This window comes from Paramormyrops kingsleyae, chromosome 17, assembly GCF_048594095.1.
Source record: "Paramormyrops kingsleyae isolate MSU_618 chromosome 17, PKINGS_0.4, whole genome shotgun sequence".
NCBI lineage: Eukaryota > Metazoa > Chordata > Actinopteri > Osteoglossiformes > Mormyridae > Paramormyrops > Paramormyrops kingsleyae.
Window position 1 is genome coordinate 13,883,698 of NC_132813.1, and position 17,691 is coordinate 13,901,388.

Sequence of the window (17,691 nt, forward strand, 5' to 3'; positions counted from 1 at the left end):
GGAGGTGTGTTGCCTCTGCTTTAACCACCATCCCCCTCTTATTTTCACAGTCGCCACGTTTTCATCCCGTGCCCCTCACTCACCCAACCCAGGCCTCTCTACCACGTGTCTCTCTTTGATCCCCCCTCGTCTCTCACCCCTCTCTGTGAAGTTCCTTCACCTCCTCTTCCTCCCCCCTCTATTTCGGCTTTGCTGTGCTGTGCAGTGCTTTGCTTCCTGTCCTTCCGGTGAGCGTGTTTGAGCCGCAGCAGACTTCTAAGTATGGAGCAGTGGTTTTGCTCACCTGACGGACACGCCCATGTAGACAGGTGTGATGATCTCCCACCAGGGCACCCTGCCTTGACCATGTGCTCCTGTTCTATCCAGCCGTGCATTTACCGCTGTGTGAGATGTATCACATGGGGCTTGTGGTATTCCACAAGCTGGAAGTTTTACAGTTTCTCAGGAAATGCGCTACCAGTAAAGTAGTGGAACTGACTTGGTAAATATCTGAGTATTTAAAAGGCGTATGAACGAAGGATGATGCTATGAAATTCTCTGGAAAAGTCTGCTAAAGAAACACACTTAAAACGGAGGTGGTCTGGAGCTCATGGTTTTGGGGGGTGGACCTTGTTCCACTTTTTGAAGAGGCAGACAGGAAGCTGGGGGGCACATGCGTTCCGGATGCAGAGCTTGGCCCCAGTCTCCATTGCGACTCTACGTATTCTCTCTCTCTGGGCAACTGCTGTAACGGGGGAGTGACCATGACGCCTGCAGTTGGCTTGGCAGTCTGGCGTTGCTTGGTGCATTATTGCTCTGTGTCAGATGTTCACCTTTTTCATTGTCTTTAATGACCTCCAGTCCTGCTGGCAAAGGAACATGTCTTAGCCAGCAGCACAGACGTCAACACTGCATATCCACCTATCTTTCTTTGATGGTAATCACAGCTAGGTTAAGTTCAGAAGTACTTCCACCATCTACTAACACTGCTTTAGTTTTCCTCAGATATTCAGCTCTGAATCTCCTACAGAGCTCCATAGCAGAAGCTAGTTTGTAAATATAGAACCACATCTTGTTGCGTGTAGGGGCCACGCAAACAAACTCGCCCACATATGCACGCACACACGCAGTTTGAATGTCAGGTGTAGGTGCAGAAAGTGGCTTCCTGGCTTGCTGCCATGGTAACAGTGTCCCCTTATGTGTGCCCAGGTACGGATGCTAATGCTGTGGTCAACTGTCTGCTAATCCTGTCACGGTCGCTGGATGCCAGGTGACATTCTTTCTCATTCTCCCACTCCAACACAAAACACGCTGGTAACGGTGATGGGCACAAGTGTAAGAACATATGAAAAAAACCTCTCAGATTTTTCAGAATCTGATACATTTGATGCACAGACTCGCAGACTTCTCAATCCGTTTACTTTTGGTGGTATACCTTAGGACGGTGATGAAGTCTGGACCTGAAATTGTGAAAGCAGGCCTACGGTCATTTTTTGAGAGTGCTGCGGATGACATTGAGAAGATGGTGGAGAATCTGAAGCTGGGGAAGGTGTCCAGCCGCAACCAGGTCAGACCAGACCAGCCCACACCAGTACAGGCCGTAATCCTGATCCTTGATGTCAGATGATCTCCACACTAACCTCACCATGCTTCACTCCCTCTCTACAGGTGAAGGGCGTGTCCCAGAACATCAATTATACCACCGTCGCCCTGCTTCCCATCCTCAGTACACTGTTTGATCACATTGCTCAGCACCAGTTTGGCGATGATGTCATCTGTGAGTCAGGGCTTTCTGCAGTTGGTTTCTTGGTTATTCACACTGTAAGGCCAATTTTTGTGCCACATGATACACTGCTTTAATGGGCACTGATTCATCTTCAGCAGAATCAGAAAATGAAACTCTTCGTCACTAATCACACCAGTTTCTTGACTTCTGTGCTGTGTCCTGCTAATTGATAGATGGTAAAAAGTCATGAATGCATGGTGATGTTATCAAAAAGAGTCTGAAGCTTTCTCCCTGTAACCCTGCCTCTCTTGGATTTTGACATCAGTGGACGACTTGCAGATCTCTTGTTATCGAATTATGTGCAGCATCTACTCTGTGGGCACGGTCAAAACCACACACGTGGAAAAGTGAGTGCTTTATTGTTTTATCTATATCTGTGTGTCTTTGCGAGCAAGTATAACAATGTCTTGTCTCCTGCAGGTTGCGGCCAGCCCTGGGAGAATGTCTCGGTCATCTTGCTGCTGCCATGCCCGTGGCCTTCCTGGAGCCTTCCCTCAATGAGTATAATGCTTACTCTGTCTACACCACTAAGACACCACGTGAACGAACCAGTGAGTATCCTCACACCCTAATTTCCCTTGGTCCCTACCTGCCCTGCTGCTTAGTCTTCTTCACCCTTGGAACCTCAATCACCACTCTTTCCACACAGTCCTTGGCCTCCCAAACCAAGTCGAGGAGCTGTGCCCAGATATCCCTGAGCTAAACATTTTGATGAAGGAGATTGGGGACTTGGCAGAGTCGGGTGCCCGCTACACGGAGATGCCCCATGTAATCGAGATCACCCTACCCATGCTATGCAACTACTTGCCACGCTGGTGGGAAAGAGGGGAGGAGAACTTCCCTGAGCAGGAGGGCAGCCTGTGCACAGATGTCACCTCCGAGCAACTCAACCAACTTCTTGGAAGCATCATGAAAATCGTGGTTAACAACCTAGGAATCGACGAGGCCTCGTGGATGAAGAGGCTGGCTGGTGAGGGGGGAAAGGGGAGCTGAGGAAATGAGTGTGTTGGAAGAAAGACTCCGAATATATGAGGAGAAATAACATTCAGAACTTGACAACTGAGAATATAAAATCCTGAAATGGTAGTTAAAGAATAAATAATCCACCTGCAGGTATAGAGGTTGAAAGCTGCTAAACTCCCAAAGTGTTAGACATATATGTTAATGACTTCTGTATGCACATGTCACCACCATCAAACACATCAGTTACACGATGATAAGCTGTTTGGGACCACTAGAAATACTATGCAGCCCCCAGTCATCGCTTTGCTTCCGTGCTCTTACAGTGTTCACCCAGCCCATAGTGAGCAGAGCCAAACCAGAGATGCTGAGGTCCCATTTCATTCCCACCATGGAGAAGCTGAAGAAACGCTCTGGGAAGGTGGTGGCTGAGGAGGATCAGCTGCGCATGGAAGGGAAAACTGAGTCGGAAAACGAAGAGTGCACCATCCGTGATGAGTTTGCTGTGCTCTGCAGGGATCTGTATGCCCTCTACCCTCTGCTCATCAGATACATAGACAACAACAGGTATGGACACAAGCCTGCTGCTGCCTTCGGGCTTCAAAGAGCACTGATTTGTAAATGATCTGTGCACCTGGCTTTACTCAAGGCCCAGTAATAAATTCTTTGACACATCCTTTTCTGTGGTCCAGGCCAAGGTGGCTTACCTGCCCAGATCCTGATGCAGAGGACCTCTTCAGAATAGTGGGAGAAGTCTTTATCTTCTGGTCCAAATCTCATGTAAGTAGTCTATCTCTGATGCTTCCTCATTCTTCCTTTTCTTTCTTATTCCTCATTCTCCCCCTCTTCCCCCCTCCCTTCTCTACCTCCTGCAGAACTTCAAGCGAGAGGAGCAAAACTTTGTTGTGATGAATGAGATCAACAACATGTCTTTTCTCATGGCCGACAGCAAGAGCAAGATGAGCAAGGTTAGATCGATATTCAAATGCATAAAGTATTATCCAGTAGTGAACTGGTTTATCCTAGACTAATCTGAAATCTGAATTGAACCAGATTAAACTCTTAGATGACAATATAGTATGCCTTTTCATTGGCACTTGTTGTTGAACCATTTCAGCTCTTGATTTGTTGTTGCGGGGTTGCTATGTTGAGTGTAGCAGGAACCTTATAATTACGGTACTTTATCAGAAGCAAGCTCACAAAAAATGGATGCCCATGAATTTATTGTTTTCTAATGTTATGGCTAGTCAAAAATGGCCTTTGAACAACCAAACTATACTCTGTGACATCAACATGGGTTGCTGTTTTTCCTCCTGATTTTTGGACTTAAACTACCTCTGCATTGATAGGCTGAAATGTTGTTGAGGGAATTGACAGATATGTCTACCCTACCGCTGAAGATGCAATGGGAGATTGGGGCCTGGAGGTACTAGTGGGAGAGAGGGTACTAGCAGCGTCAATGACCAGTGGTATTAATGGTTGTTCTCTCTCTGAATGTCCTCCTCTTTCAACTCTATGTGGACGTTGGGGTCACTAGACCGGGGATGCTGAGGTTAGACCATGTTTCTGCACGAAGGCTATGCTGACCGCATGGCACCCCACGTTCGTTTGGTTCGTCTGGGGGGTGTTCATCATGCTCTCCCACACACTGGCACACCTCACACATGCCCACATAATGCATACACACGAGACACACATCCACACATGCATACAGCAGTAAAGGTTTCGCATGTTAGCGTCTGGATGCAGGCTGTGGCGAGTGAGTAAGACCTGAAGTGACACCTTGACCCTCAGTGTGAATGACACCCAACTTCATGTCATGCAAGTAGGTATAGGGGCTGGTCAATTAATCCAGATCCATTAAGTCTACAGAAACCCACAGCTGTTAGGTTGAGACACGCCTCACATGCAGGCCAGTGTGTGGAGGAGCCGTCAGGAGACACAGGGCCGGTGGCGCTTGGCTCCAGGCCGATACTGGGAGCTGACAGCTGGGGGAACGTGCATGCATGGCAGCCTCCCTGTGCTGCTGCTGCTACAGCTACGCTCCTCCACCATGCTCAGCTTGAGTTTGCCTTCGGTTGAGTGTCACATGTCGGGAATCTTCTCCCTTGAATTTTTTCCCTTGTTTATTTTTTGTAAGCATTTGATTGGACTTCTAGCTTTTAATACCTTCTCAATGGGGAACACTGGTTTCCAGTATCGCTGCCCAGTGTTCGTCTATCCTCACACTAACCACATTGTCTAAACAGCATCAAAACTTTGGAAATTCCCTATAATCCCCCTCCCTTTCCCTTTAACATGGGATGTGCTCATGAGTGTGGAGTGGGGTGAGATTAAATGGAAAGGGGGTGGTTCCATTTTGGCAATGGATTATGGGGAATGTAGTAATTAAAGAAGATTCTTGCAAACAGGGAAGAACCAACCTCAAAGTTTTGATCACTAACATGAATCTTCCTTTCAACCAATCCTCAACTAACCACACATCGATTCCACAGCCTTTACTTTGACGTAATGGTTGACTCTTTTTTGTTTTGTTTTACCACCATAACGATTAAAATGTTAGAGGTGACAGATGATTTGATGTCATTCAAAAAACCGCCCTCTTCAAATCCCTTCTTGTTTCTTGATCGCAAGCAATAGATGTACATGATTAAAATCAAACCCCCTATTGACAACGAGCTGTTACTGTTGGATCTCCAGTTCACTGCGCATTCTGAGTCATTCTTGTCCCATCCCAGCTAAGAGAGAACATTCCCAGAACTTTAGCCAATGTTATGTGAAGGTCCTTGGTAGAACATGTTCTACAATAGCATTATTACCTGAACATCCTTTCAACGCAATTAATGTTGAAAAATATTTGTCATATCATAAAATATTTATATCTATAACTGCAATATGTGGATACTGTGAAGACAACCAGGCTTGAACTCATTACCTTTGAAGCATAAAGAGTCAGTGTTAGCCACTGTTCTATCATGCCTTCCGTTTGCTTTTATTTCATTATTCTTAGTTGTAGTAGTGGGATAACTTTCTGGGATCATCAGGAAAACTGGATACTTTGAACGTTTCCACATGGTAAGTGTTCCTAGAATGAAAAGTTCCCCCTAGTGGTTGTGAATTGAGGACAGATGCATCACACACGGTTGACCTGGGAAAGCACTGAGGGAGAGTAGATAATGGACAGCAATGGGCGACCACGGTGACAGGCTGGGTTTGAAAGGCCACAGGCATGACGGATGAGAGTCTGCAGACGTGAGCTGTTGCTGGAAGCGGATGGTTAGGACAAAGCTGTTGTCTGGACCTTCTCAACTAAATGCAGGCGAGACTGTGTGGCTCTGACATTGAAGTTCCATGTGGTTTACTGTAGTCTTCAGCTGCTCTCTGTACCTTTATAGTGGTGTCTTTAACCATGGAATTTTTTTGAATTCCTTTCACATTGGTGCAGTTGTACGGTCTCACTATCAAAGCTTTTATCAAGGCAAAGTGAGTTCTTTGCCCACCTAACCAGTTTTAAGTGAAGCATGGAGATATACACAGATGCTGTTCCTTGAATAGGATGCCCGCTATTAAGCGTGATAGAGCATCACTTCTTCGATTTGCCATCTTCTCTTGCTCACCCACTCCTGAAAAATGCCATGCTTGTCTGGTTGTGGTTGTTTGAGGATTTAAGCAACAGGCACAAGGGGTCATTTGCATGTACGATGAGGCCATTTCATTGTCCAGGTAAGTGCCTTTGCAGCACAGGGTCACCACAGGACTGTGGAGTTTCTGGTCCCAAGTAGAGCATGATTTTCCTGGCTGAGCTGGACCTTTGTATCCTTAGAGTGTTTTTTTTTTTTTTTTTTTTTTTTAGAGTGCATCATGCTTGAGTTTTGGGGTCAGTACTGGTTAAATGCCTGTCAGACTGTTGCACTGTTCCCATTGCTGTTGCACTGGTTTTAATGGGTGGTTCTGCTTGGGCTCTGTCCCTTTCCAAAGGGTGACCTACTGACCGTCTTTGTTCGTAGGGGGGCGGCTCAGATGTGGAGCGTTCAAAGAAGAAGCGCCGGGGCGACCGTTACTCGGTGCAGACATCGCTCATTGTTGCTGCTGTGAAGAAGCTCCTTCCCATCGGCCTCAACATGTGCTCGCCTGCGGACCAGGAGCTCATTAACCTGGCCAAAATTAGATACTCTCTGGTACAGTGCTTCTGCTGTCCTGGATGACTCATGGCTGATCACCTCTCACATTCCCTTACTTGTTCAGTTTTTCTCCTGCACTTTTCTCTTTCCTCACTGTGTGTTTGAGGGAAGACTCCCCCCCCCACCACCCCGAGAAATCGTTAAATCTTGATCGAACTCCTCTGCTGTACTGATTTAGTTCTATTAAGTTCTATTACTCTCCTTGACTCCTTGTCTTGTTCCCTCGTCTCTAACAGAAAGACACAAATGAGGAGGTGAGAGACTTCCTTCAGAACAACCTCCATCTTCAGGGGAAGGTAAGTACCTTTGTGCTGTGTGTGAGGTCGAGCTTCCAGTCCCCCCCCCTACACGTGCCGGGCTGCAGATGTGAGACCCCTGCTGCATTTCTCGGGGTCAGGTGGAGGACCCGTCCATGCGCTGGCAGATGGCCCTGTACAAGGAGGGTGCCGGCAAGGCTGAGGACGCAGAGGCTCCTGAGAAGGTGGTGAAGAGGGTGCAGGAGGTGTCTGCAGTGCTGTATCACATCGAGGTGGTGAGTGGCATCTCACACACACACGTTTGTATCCACATCTTATTGGGGGCCGTCCATTCATTTCTATCAGTAAAGCCCTAATCCCAACAATGACAGTCTTAACCACTACCGAGCCTTAACCTTAGCCATAAGTAACCAAACAAAATACATTTGGTCCCCACAATGCTATATAAACACACACACATATACACACAAAGGGGCCTAATCACAGAGATTTTTTTCTCCCTTGCAGACAGAACATCCCTTCAAGTCTAAGAAGATGGTATGGCACAAGCTGCTCTCGAAACAGCGTCGCCGTGCCGTGGTGGCCTGCTTCAGGATGACGCCTCTGTACAATATCCCCAGGTGAGACCCCAGAGTGTGTCACACACACACACACACAGTGTGAACCCAAACCCAGCTGCTCAGGTAGTTGTATTGCTGACATATCTTATAAAAGTGGATCTTCCACACTATGACGATAAGTTCTTCACTCTCCAGGCACAGAGGATCCAACATGTTCCTTGATGCATACAAGCGCAACTGGATCGGGAATGAGGGCTACTCGTTTGAGGATAAAATGATAGACGACCTGTCTGTAGGTTCCCCGCACCCCCATGTAGCAGGTGTAGCGTGACGTCTCCTGGTCAGATCTTGAGATCTTCTTTCTGAATTTCAGAAAGTCATGGAGGAAGTAGAAGAGGAGGAGGAGGAGCCTGAAGCAAAGCCGGACCCCCTCCACCAGCTCATCCTTCACTTCAGTCGCACGGCTCTCACCGAAAAGATGTGAGTTACATTATCACATACAGTCGATTTCAACCAAAAATAAAAACCATATAAAGTGAAAGTAAAGATTGTTCATATGCATACAGTCAAGTCTAGTTACCGTTTCTACTGAACGTCCTTGTCTTTTGTCAACCACAGGAAACTTGACGTGGATTATCTCTACATGGCTTATGCTGACATTATGGCAAAGGTAAGCATTGGTTTCTTTCCTGAATTTTGAAGGTGTTGCTGAAAGCATTATGAGTAACCTGGTGTTAACGTACCGCATGTGTGCGTCTCCATCCAGAGTTGCCACATTGATGAGGAAGGTGGAGGGGAAGAGGAAGAGGGCAGTGAGGAGATGACTTTTGAGGTATGGAAAATTCAGATGGTGGAGGGATATCGGGGATGGAAATATGGGTGAGGGGAGTCTGGAAATAGACTGGGTGGGGGGTGGAGATTGTTGATGGGGTGGAGATTGGGTTGATCTGTTGATTTGATTTTTAATTGGTTTATATATTTTCTAAAGAGGACATTTAAAAACTAGGAGAATAATGAGCAGTAAGCATGTTCCTCACTGCGGTCATACACTGGCGTTCACTGTGTCATTGAGATACCTGCAGCACGATGAGCACAGGGACAACCAAATGTGAATCAGTACTCCATGACTGAGGCAGACAGACTGAGAAACGGGTATCTGAGAAACATCTGCAGGGAGTGTGAAGGAGAGAGGAACAAGTGATGGGACAAAGCAGCGAATACTGGGAAGTGACAGGGGCAGCCATCTATGTGTGGGTAGGGGGTCCAGAGAACACAGTGACTGCTGCCCTCACTCCACAGGAGAAAGAGATGGAGAAGCAGAGGCTCTTATACCAGCAGTCCAGGCTGCACAACCGTGGAGCGGCAGAGATGGTCCTTCAGATGATCAGCGCCTGCAAAGGTATCTTGTCGGAATAACAGTGCACATACCCTCGGTGCATAAGACCTGCTGCATGGTCCTATGCATCAACTGTATGTACGAGTGGTGCGTGTTGTGGATCTAAAGCCCAAACCATACAGTAACTTCAGCACTTCCCACCACCCTCAGGTGAGCCAGGATCCATGGTGTCCTCCACCCTGAAGTTAGGCATCTCCATCTTGAATGGGGGCAACAGTGATGTCCAGCAGGTAGGTGCTCCTAGTGCACTCTCGTTGGTGCACCCTTTTTGGCTTCTGGTTTGGGTGTATGTTCTCACCCAGAGTGACCACTGAGGCTGATGAGATGGCCAGCTCTAAAAACCTACCCCTCCCCCCCCCCCCTCCACAGAGAATGCTGGACTACTTGAAGGACAAGAAGGATGTGGGATTTTTCCTGAGTGCCCAGGCACTGATGCAGACCTGCAGGTCAGCTTAACAAAAAAGCTGAAAATTAAAAAAAATCCATTATGTAAAATCAATGGTGAAGATTACCCCCCCCTGTTGGCAGTGTCCTGGACCTGAACGCCTTTGAAAGACAGAACAAGGCAGAGGGGCTGGGCATGGTGTCTGAGGAGGGCTCAAGTAAGTGAGGAACTTCCCCCCCCCCCACACCCTTCACCATGCTCACCTAAACTGCATAAAGGACCCTGTCAAGTTACTTACTCCAGGTCAGCGTGCTGGTGCTGGGTTATGCTGGAGCAATTGCCAAGCTTACAGCGGTACCGATGGGAAGGATGAGACCTCTGAACCCCTAAGTGTGTGGAATTACCATGTACCGTCAATCACTGACAGCACCAATCGCCAAATTGGAGCCAATGCAGCATGACAAATGAGTCAAAGATTGATATGGTAATCCTGCTCCAATCAGTGGTTTAAAGCCTCATTCTTTTCCCAGTGCACCCAGTAGGGAGGAGCTCACATAATTTATGCCTGAATTCTAGTTCTGTCAATGGAACACATTCATTTATAGTGGGGTAAATGTTTGATGCCCCCTGTGATTTTGGGGTAATGTAGACAGGCAAAGATGAGAGGGGGGTATTGGGGTGGGGGGGGGGGTTTACACTCACAGCCATCGACATGATATTCCTTTCAATTAGCTGAAGAAGCTGTGTCTGTAGATTGTATTGTATTGGATGCTGAATGCTGTCATTGTAATTGCAGAACTCACCACCGACTTTGGGAAAGGGGTCAAAGGTCATTTGATTTTCCGACTGATGGAATCCTCTCAGCCTTTGCATTTCTTGTCTCTTTCTGCAGAATTTTTGTATGAATTCGTAAATTTCACGTCCACCGAGAAGCTTGCCGCGGAGTCCCTGGTGCCTTTAATCCTGACGTTTTTTTATAAAGGAAACGTCGTCAAACATGGCAGTGGTCTGGTGATAGAACGGTAGCGTTGCGCTCGGCGAGTGGCCACCAGCGGCAGCGGACGTTTAGGTGCAGCTTGTCAAGGCCTGTGCTGCCACTGCTCCGGGACTCATTGCCCCGCTCTCTCTCTCTCTCTCTCTCTCTCTCTCTCTCTCTCTTTCCCTCTCTCTCTCTCCGTCTTTCTGTCCCTCGATATGAATTTGGCCCCCACACCCTCACGCTTCCACCTCCTGTCCCGGTTCTCAGACGTAAAGCTAGAACGCGGTAAATACTGGCCTCCATTCTGTCTCTGCCCCCCCCCACATCCCTCTGTCTCTGTCTACATATCCGTCTCTCTTATTAATCGTTTATTGTAATTTCTTGTGCTGTGAAAGTCTGCATTTCATTTCGCATTCAAGGAGCAAAATTTGGGGAGGAAGCTTGTCTCTCGATGACAGGAAATTGTGATTGAGTCATTGTGGAACTTCTTTACTGGTTCTCCTGTTAATATGCATTTACTTTTTAATCACGAATTGTGAAGCAATTTCGTTAGTGCCAGAAAGGTCGCCCTTTCCCCATTTTTGCTGCTTGAGTGCTTTGTTACAGATCTACTGTCACTCCAGCGCTCAGATCCTAGTTGCTGACTGGAAGGGAAAAAATGACAGTCAACCGACATTGATTGTCCTTTTTCCCTCATCAGTGGTCAGTGACTCTCTCTGTACATGCAGAAATGAATTGCAGTCTTGGTATCACTTAAAAGCCTCCCTTCTGAAAACTGGGCATTACTGAAACGGTTTCCCTCTCAATGAGGTTTTAATAAAATTTTTTTTTTTTTTTTTATATATGAAAAACCCAGATATCTGCTTGTACCTGGCACTTGAGGACATCCTGAGTGCAACTTCCACCTCCCCGTTCAAATCCCATCCGAAAAAAGAATTTTCTTCATCTTTAACAGATCATAAAATCTCCAGGGATAACTAACTAAAGCCGATTTGTATGTTTTTGCATTATGGTATATTTGTAATCATTTCTTACATTTAACTTTTTAATATAATCAGTCATAATTACAGAAGCCTCATAGCCAGTCGATTAAAAAGTGTTGTATCTAATTGATTTTGGTTGCTGTTACTGGTTCTGCTATCTTTAAATACCTTATCTATCTCAGAGATTGCTTTGGTAATTTCAGACATCAAGGTGTGTGAGTCATTTTACTGATTGTACCACTGAATGCCTTTTTGATATGTGTGAAACAGGCTTAAATTAATTGCATCAGCTGTGCATCTCATTAAATAGAGAACATTTATAGTTAATTTAATATTGGTGTTATAGTTAAAGCCCCCCCTTCCTGATTTTTATATTGTGTTAATTTATTCTGCAGTATTGGAAGCAAGTCATGTAAAGCTGTCCCCACACAACTTGAAAAATTAAATCTCCTGATTTTCCACTGCATGGTAACATATTGAAAGGATCAGTCATAACTGAGAGAAATATGAGCCTAACATTCCCATCGGCGTGTCTGAATGACCAGATGAGTGTCAGCTACCTGCATCACATCACTCTGTGTACTGGGTGCTGTCCAGCTGCTCACAGTGTAAATCAACATGGTAACACTGCTTAGCAGGCCTGCAAGGATCACACAGCAGCTTGTGCCCAGACTAGAAAGCTCCTCCCAGACACGTCATATGCACCATCCCACAGCACCCCCTGCTGGTCAAGGGATGTCCTCGGTTTTCTCCCACTTGACAAATGTGGAGTTGGAGTGCAGTAGATCCACCCAGCACAGCTGTATGTGATTGTGTGTGTGCGTGTGTGTGTGTGTCCGTCCATTTATCTATCTGTCCTCCTTCCAAGCGCTTATCCTGGTCACGGTAATGGGTTTGTTAGTATATGTGTATATTTTGGGTGTGTATATATGAATATACACATATTGATGTGGTGTGTACTTTTCTGTCAGATGTGTGCCATTACGCATGTTCTGTCAGCCTCCATTTCAGCTGCTTTGAGGACCTCCAGCCAAAGCCGAAGATTAACTCCTGCACTGGGTCTTCCGGCTTGTGTTCAGCAGTTTGCTTTGATGTGCGCAGACAGTCAGAAATGCTGTGTTCCCCTAAAGCTCTTTGCAGTCCCTACTAATGTGCTAACTGACAAAACGGGCTTAGAGTGATCTGATCATGTACCCGCATGCTCGTGTGTCCAGTGAGCAGCTACTCCGGTCCTCAAAACACAACTGGATGCACATGCATGAAGGCACATGGCTAGCAATCCTTACCGCAATGTTCGAAACAGCAATGCGCTCACTTACAGTTGACTGTTGCACACAAAGACACTCACAAGCATGCACTGTTCTGCAGTGCTCCTCACTATGGGCCAAATCCTTTTCATATTCCTGTTCACATATGCTTCCCCCCACCCCCTAACATGTTCTTGATTGTCTCTCTCCGCTCAGATGAGAAGGTCATGGCTGACAATGAATTTACCTGCGATCTCTTCCGCTTCCTGCAACTGCTCTGTGAAGGTCATAATAATGGTGAGTCAAGGGGTGATGTTAGTCAGTTAGGTGTTACCATTAGGATGACCAGCAAGACAGGGAACAACTACAATTCTACCATGATGAGTCAGGGTCCGAATATGCCTCTACCACGGTGATTCAGTGTCCGACTGTAGCACCACAGCAAAGGAGGGTCTGACTGTACCTCTTCAATGGCAAGTCAGTGTCTGACCATAGCACCACCACAGCAAGGCAAAGTCAGACTGTACCTCTACCATGGCGAGTCAGTGTCCGACTGTAGCACCACCACAGCAAGGCAAAGTCAGACTGTACCTCTACCATGGCGAGTCAGTGTCCGACTGTAGCACTACCACAGTGAGGCAGGGTCCAACAGTACCTGTTCCCTGGTGAGTCAGGGTCCAACTATAGAACTACCACAGTGAGTCAGGGTCCAACTGTACCTCTACCATGAAGTGTCAGGGTCTGACTGTAGTGCCTGTATCACCTGCAGATTTTCAGAACTACCTGCGGACCCAGACAGGCAGCACAACCACCATCAACATCATCATCTGCACTGTGGACTATCTTCTCAGGCTTCAGGTGAGCTAACAGACACAGCACAGCTTGGTTGCCTCACTCTGTGCCTCTTCTCCGTCACGTTGTACCATCTCCCTACCTACAGGAGTCCATCAGCGACTTCTACTGGTATTACTCTGGGAAGGATGTCATCGATGAGCCAGGCAAGAGGAACTTCTCCAAAGCGATGACGGTGGCAAAACAGGTGTTCAACAGCTTGACAGAGTACATCCAGGTGGGCGATGAAGCTTTTCACGCTGGGTTCCTGAGCCACTGCCCCCCTGCCTGTCTCTTTACTGACACTGTCCCTGTTGTAGGGCCCCTGCACTGGAAACCAGCAGTCCCTGGCACACAGCAGGCTGTGGGATGCTGTAGTGGGATTCCTGCACGTCTTTGCCCATATGATGATGAAACTGGCCCAGGTAGGGGCTTCTGCCTTTTCTCCACACATTCTCTGGATGGACACACAGACAGACAGACACACAGACACTTCTGTTGATATCTTTGTGGGGATGCTCCATTCATTTCTATGGGAAAATCCCTAATTTCAACAATGACGAACCTTAACTGCTACCCAGTCCTAACCTTAACCACAAGTAACCAAATAAAATACAAGACTCTTGGCATTTTTAGTTTTTTGATTGCAGTCACAGATTTTTATAAGATTGGATTTCCCCTTGTGAGGACTGAAAAAACGATCCCCATTATGTCAGAATAACAGGTTTTTATCGTATTGTGGGGACATTTGGTTCCTACAATGTAACGTATACCTGAGCCACACAGACACACACACACACACACTTGTGCACACAACTATACTTAGTAATTTTTAAATTTAATTTAAAAATTATTATAACACAAAAGTTAATTTGAATTTCTCTTGAATTGAACGAGTGTTTAAAGCAGGGGTGTCAAACTCCAGTCCTGGGGGGCTGGAGCCCTACACATTTTGGGTTTCCCCTCGTTTAACACACCTGATTCAACTTCTTGCACCTTCTTGTGCTAATTACCACACAGCTCTTGAGCTGAATCATTTGTGGTGGAAAAGGGAAAGAACTAAGCTACACAGGGCTCCGGCCCCCCAGGACTGGAGTTTGACACCCCTAGTTTAAAAGAAGTGTAAAATTTCCTACAGCTGTTGTGTGTCACACAGAGTCTGTATTTACTTCCTGCTGTGTCCCTTCCTCCATATCTCATCTCCGTCTGCTGGTCAGTAAACTGGGTACAGGAATAGAAAACGTAATTCAATCCTAATATCTATTTCCATACTGAATGTTTGCTGGACTTTCCCTGGTACAGTAACTGATCCAGAATCAGTGTGCCTTTACTTCACATGTATTTAAGGTTATGTGCTTTCCTTTGCACACATGTAGCATATTACCTGCTGTGTTAGGCTATGTGTGGCTCTCAATGTGTGTTTGACTGGTCCCAGCGTGTTCTCGATGTTTAAATGCATTTTTGTGTCTCCCTGAGGAAATCTCTCGTGTTTGAGGCAGAATTTGGCCTGACTTTCATTAGAACCATGGGGAATTCTCACTCAGCAGCGAAAGTCACGTTGCCATGAGAGACGAGCACTGCTGTCCGACCTGACCACCCAATAGAATTACTCCTCAAGTCTTTCGATGTCACCAGAGATTGGTTTATTTTCATAAAAGTTCAGGCTTGCATAGACGTCCACTAGCCAATCTTAGCATTTTTGTATGCTTCCTGTTCGTGCTATTGTTTTATTTGCACTTCGTCGCTGCTGTTGTGGGGGGGACCTTGCTCCCAAGTTTCTCCTTATCAAGTGTCAACTGATGTGACATAGTGATTTGATTTGAATGGGCGTTATGGAGCTGCTGTGCAGACAGACACAAGCTCAGTGACAGGCGATGTGATCTCCAGGCCCTGGTCCTACTCACCGCACCCCCAGTCACTCCCCTGAGTCATTCACTATCCTCCTGTACATTTAGTTACGCATTGAAAGGACACGTATCTGAGAACAGTGGGGCAGAGCTGACTCTAGTGTTTTGTTTTGTTTGTTTCCTTTTTCTGGTCTTAGTCCAGCTGGCTTTCTCATCAGTCTGCTGCGATTAATGATCATTGTGTATGCTTGGCAGACGCGTGGAAAGTAAACAGGACCCAGAGAGATGCACAGCAGCTTCAGAAGCGACGGGGGAAATTTTTTGGGTTGTGGAGAGATATGCAAAATACAAAAATGAATTAAAAATGTTGTTAGATAACATTTTTATTTTGATATGTGACCCTGCCAGATGCACCCTGACCCTGGACTCCGAAATGCAGTAAGATTCTGTGTCTCTTCCAGCTGCCCTATCGCACACGCCCCCCCGCTCACTTTATCTCCCCCCCTCTGCTTGGTCTGTCTCCATTACCTCCTCACTCAACTCCTCCGAGTTTTCTTTCCCATATTTTCCTTGTGACATTTCATTCAGACTTTCTGCAGTTTTATTCAGTTTTTCCCACAATGCTTTTCATTCCCTTCTTTAATTAAATCTAGAACAATTCTGAATTCTATTGACAATGCGGAGTGAGAAGAAAAATAGAGAAAAGTAACTGAAAATGCAGCAGCAAAGCAGATACTTGCTAAATTGTATAACTGGCTAAACACAAAGCTTTTTAAAAACATGATGTAAATCAATTGGATGAAAAAGGTGATGTCCATTATAGATACGTTGGGTATTGGGCACTAAGAAAGGCTATATACAAAAGATGGATCCTTTGTGTGAAGAAACTGCTATCACCATTGTTGCTTCATCTTTGCAGCACCATTTTGACTGGACGTCTTTTATGATTTGCTTATCCACCCTAAAGCCCCTTTAAACAGAAGCTGTCAGACAATATGTACTCTAAAATGTTGTTTTTAAAATGGATTTGACTGTTTTTGATTGGCTGGAAATCACCATGGTTACCAATTGGTCCATACCACTATGTGTTCTGACAGTAGAGGCAGTGGGTGGGGCTAAACCTTGCTTTGATCGGCAGCTTCTTTGTGTCATGGTCCTGCTTCTGCAGTTCTGTCACGTGCCCACTGTCTAATGGCTCTGGCTGTGGTCGCTCATTGCCCAGAGCAACCACTGTGCTATTGGTGCAAGGCTCACGTGTAGTAACCCCCTTTGTGAGTGTAAGCCAGCGTTTATCTATTGTGCGTTTGAAGGTCTCACTGAAAGGGCAATGCCCATAGGAGCCACTAGGTGGGAGGAGAGAGCAGCCTCTGCTCTCAGTGCCTCTCTGCTCCTTCCCACATGTGCCTCCCCTGCCTTTGTAATCCCTTCATTTAACACTGAACGTGCGTTTGTGTTGCTGACATGCAATCCCAGGATCTTTTCTGGAGTCGAAAACATTCAGAGGTAAGGTGACTTGAAGTTAAGGAAAATGATTCGCCCATCCTCCTCACTACTATGGTGCCTAGACACAGAGCTCTGTCAGGACCCAAAAACAGGTGGCTCATTCCTGGTACTTTAATAAATTTGTTCCTAAACGATACGCACAGTTAACGTCTTATTGAGTGACACTCGATATAGCAACTTTTTCTCAATTACTAATGATCATATGAAACCAAAATATTGCTATTTGCTCAGCAGTGTTTGAAAAAAAAAAAAGCTTCAGTTAGTAACATTCAGCACCAGTCAGTGTTGATCCGTTTCTGTTTCTATGTTGTAACATGAACATATACAGACGCTCCTCTACTTACTAACTTTCAACTTACGAACTTTCAGACATACAAATGAAGAGGACTGTAAGTCCAAATTGTGTTCATTTGTTGGCTCCCGTTTCCTGTCCGCAACATCAATTTTTTTTTCCTGTGCGCCAATTCCGACTAGTACAACTTCTGGCCGCGATTCCCACTGCGCATCAGCATAACGTGCATACTCCCAGCATCCTAGTTCTTGGTACTTGCGTATACCCTTAAAATTATGTTGAATAATGACTTACGAACATTTCAAGTTACGAACGGCCGTTCAGAACGTAACTCGTTCGTAAGTAGAGGAGCGTCTGTAATGTCGTTTTACTTTATAGAACTTAGAATATTGAAAAACTAATAAAATTCTGTTTTCCAAAGTAATGTAATACTGAAACCGTTATATAGTTCCCATGCAACATTCCAGAAGTGATATTGTCTGTGTGATTTGGGGGCTGGGGTTTG

The 17,691-nt window shown here is 46.0% G+C and overlaps 1 protein-coding gene across 13 annotated transcripts in view; it reads left to right on the forward strand.

The window, feature by feature from the left end:
* Window positions 1–17,691, forward strand: part of ryr1b (ryanodine receptor 1b (skeletal)) — a 59,433-nt gene that overhangs the window by 34,850 nt on the left and 6,892 nt on the right. For 3 of the 13 annotated variants that reach the window (XM_023807134.2, XM_023807129.2, XM_023807132.2), the window contains 29 exons: window positions 1,189–1,249; window positions 1,420–1,546; window positions 1,648–1,756; window positions 2,031–2,112; window positions 2,186–2,316; window positions 2,415–2,735; window positions 3,052–3,292; window positions 3,418–3,505; window positions 3,601–3,693; window positions 4,263–4,277; window positions 6,733–6,903; window positions 7,143–7,202; window positions 7,304–7,438; window positions 7,671–7,783; window positions 7,919–8,015; window positions 8,097–8,203; window positions 8,342–8,393; window positions 8,490–8,555; window positions 9,023–9,122; window positions 9,270–9,349; window positions 9,489–9,565; window positions 9,648–9,721; window positions 10,751–10,768; window positions 12,930–13,010; window positions 13,483–13,571; window positions 13,654–13,782; window positions 13,865–13,969; window positions 15,800–15,829; window positions 16,865–16,894. In XM_023807134.2, the coding sequence (XP_023662902.1) occupies window positions 1,189–1,249; window positions 1,420–1,546; window positions 1,648–1,756; window positions 2,031–2,112; window positions 2,186–2,316; window positions 2,415–2,735; window positions 3,052–3,292; window positions 3,418–3,505; window positions 3,601–3,693; window positions 4,263–4,277; window positions 6,733–6,903; window positions 7,143–7,202; window positions 7,304–7,438; window positions 7,671–7,783; window positions 7,919–8,015; window positions 8,097–8,203; window positions 8,342–8,393; window positions 8,490–8,555; window positions 9,023–9,122; window positions 9,270–9,349; window positions 9,489–9,565; window positions 9,648–9,721; window positions 10,751–10,768; window positions 12,930–13,010; window positions 13,483–13,571; window positions 13,654–13,782; window positions 13,865–13,969; window positions 15,800–15,829; window positions 16,865–16,894 (2,882 nt within the window). The remainder of the gene's footprint in view (window positions 1–1,188; window positions 1,250–1,419; window positions 1,547–1,647; window positions 1,757–2,030; window positions 2,113–2,185; window positions 2,317–2,414; window positions 2,736–3,051; window positions 3,293–3,417; window positions 3,506–3,600; window positions 3,694–4,262; window positions 4,278–6,732; window positions 6,904–7,142; window positions 7,203–7,303; window positions 7,439–7,670; window positions 7,784–7,918; window positions 8,016–8,096; window positions 8,204–8,341; window positions 8,394–8,489; window positions 8,556–9,022; window positions 9,123–9,269; window positions 9,350–9,488; window positions 9,566–9,647; window positions 9,722–10,750; window positions 10,769–12,929; window positions 13,011–13,482; window positions 13,572–13,653; window positions 13,783–13,864; window positions 13,970–15,799; window positions 15,830–16,864; window positions 16,895–17,691) is intronic. The other 10 variants (XM_023807136.2, XM_023807137.2, XM_072701498.1 and 7 more) reach the window with 7 other exon arrangements.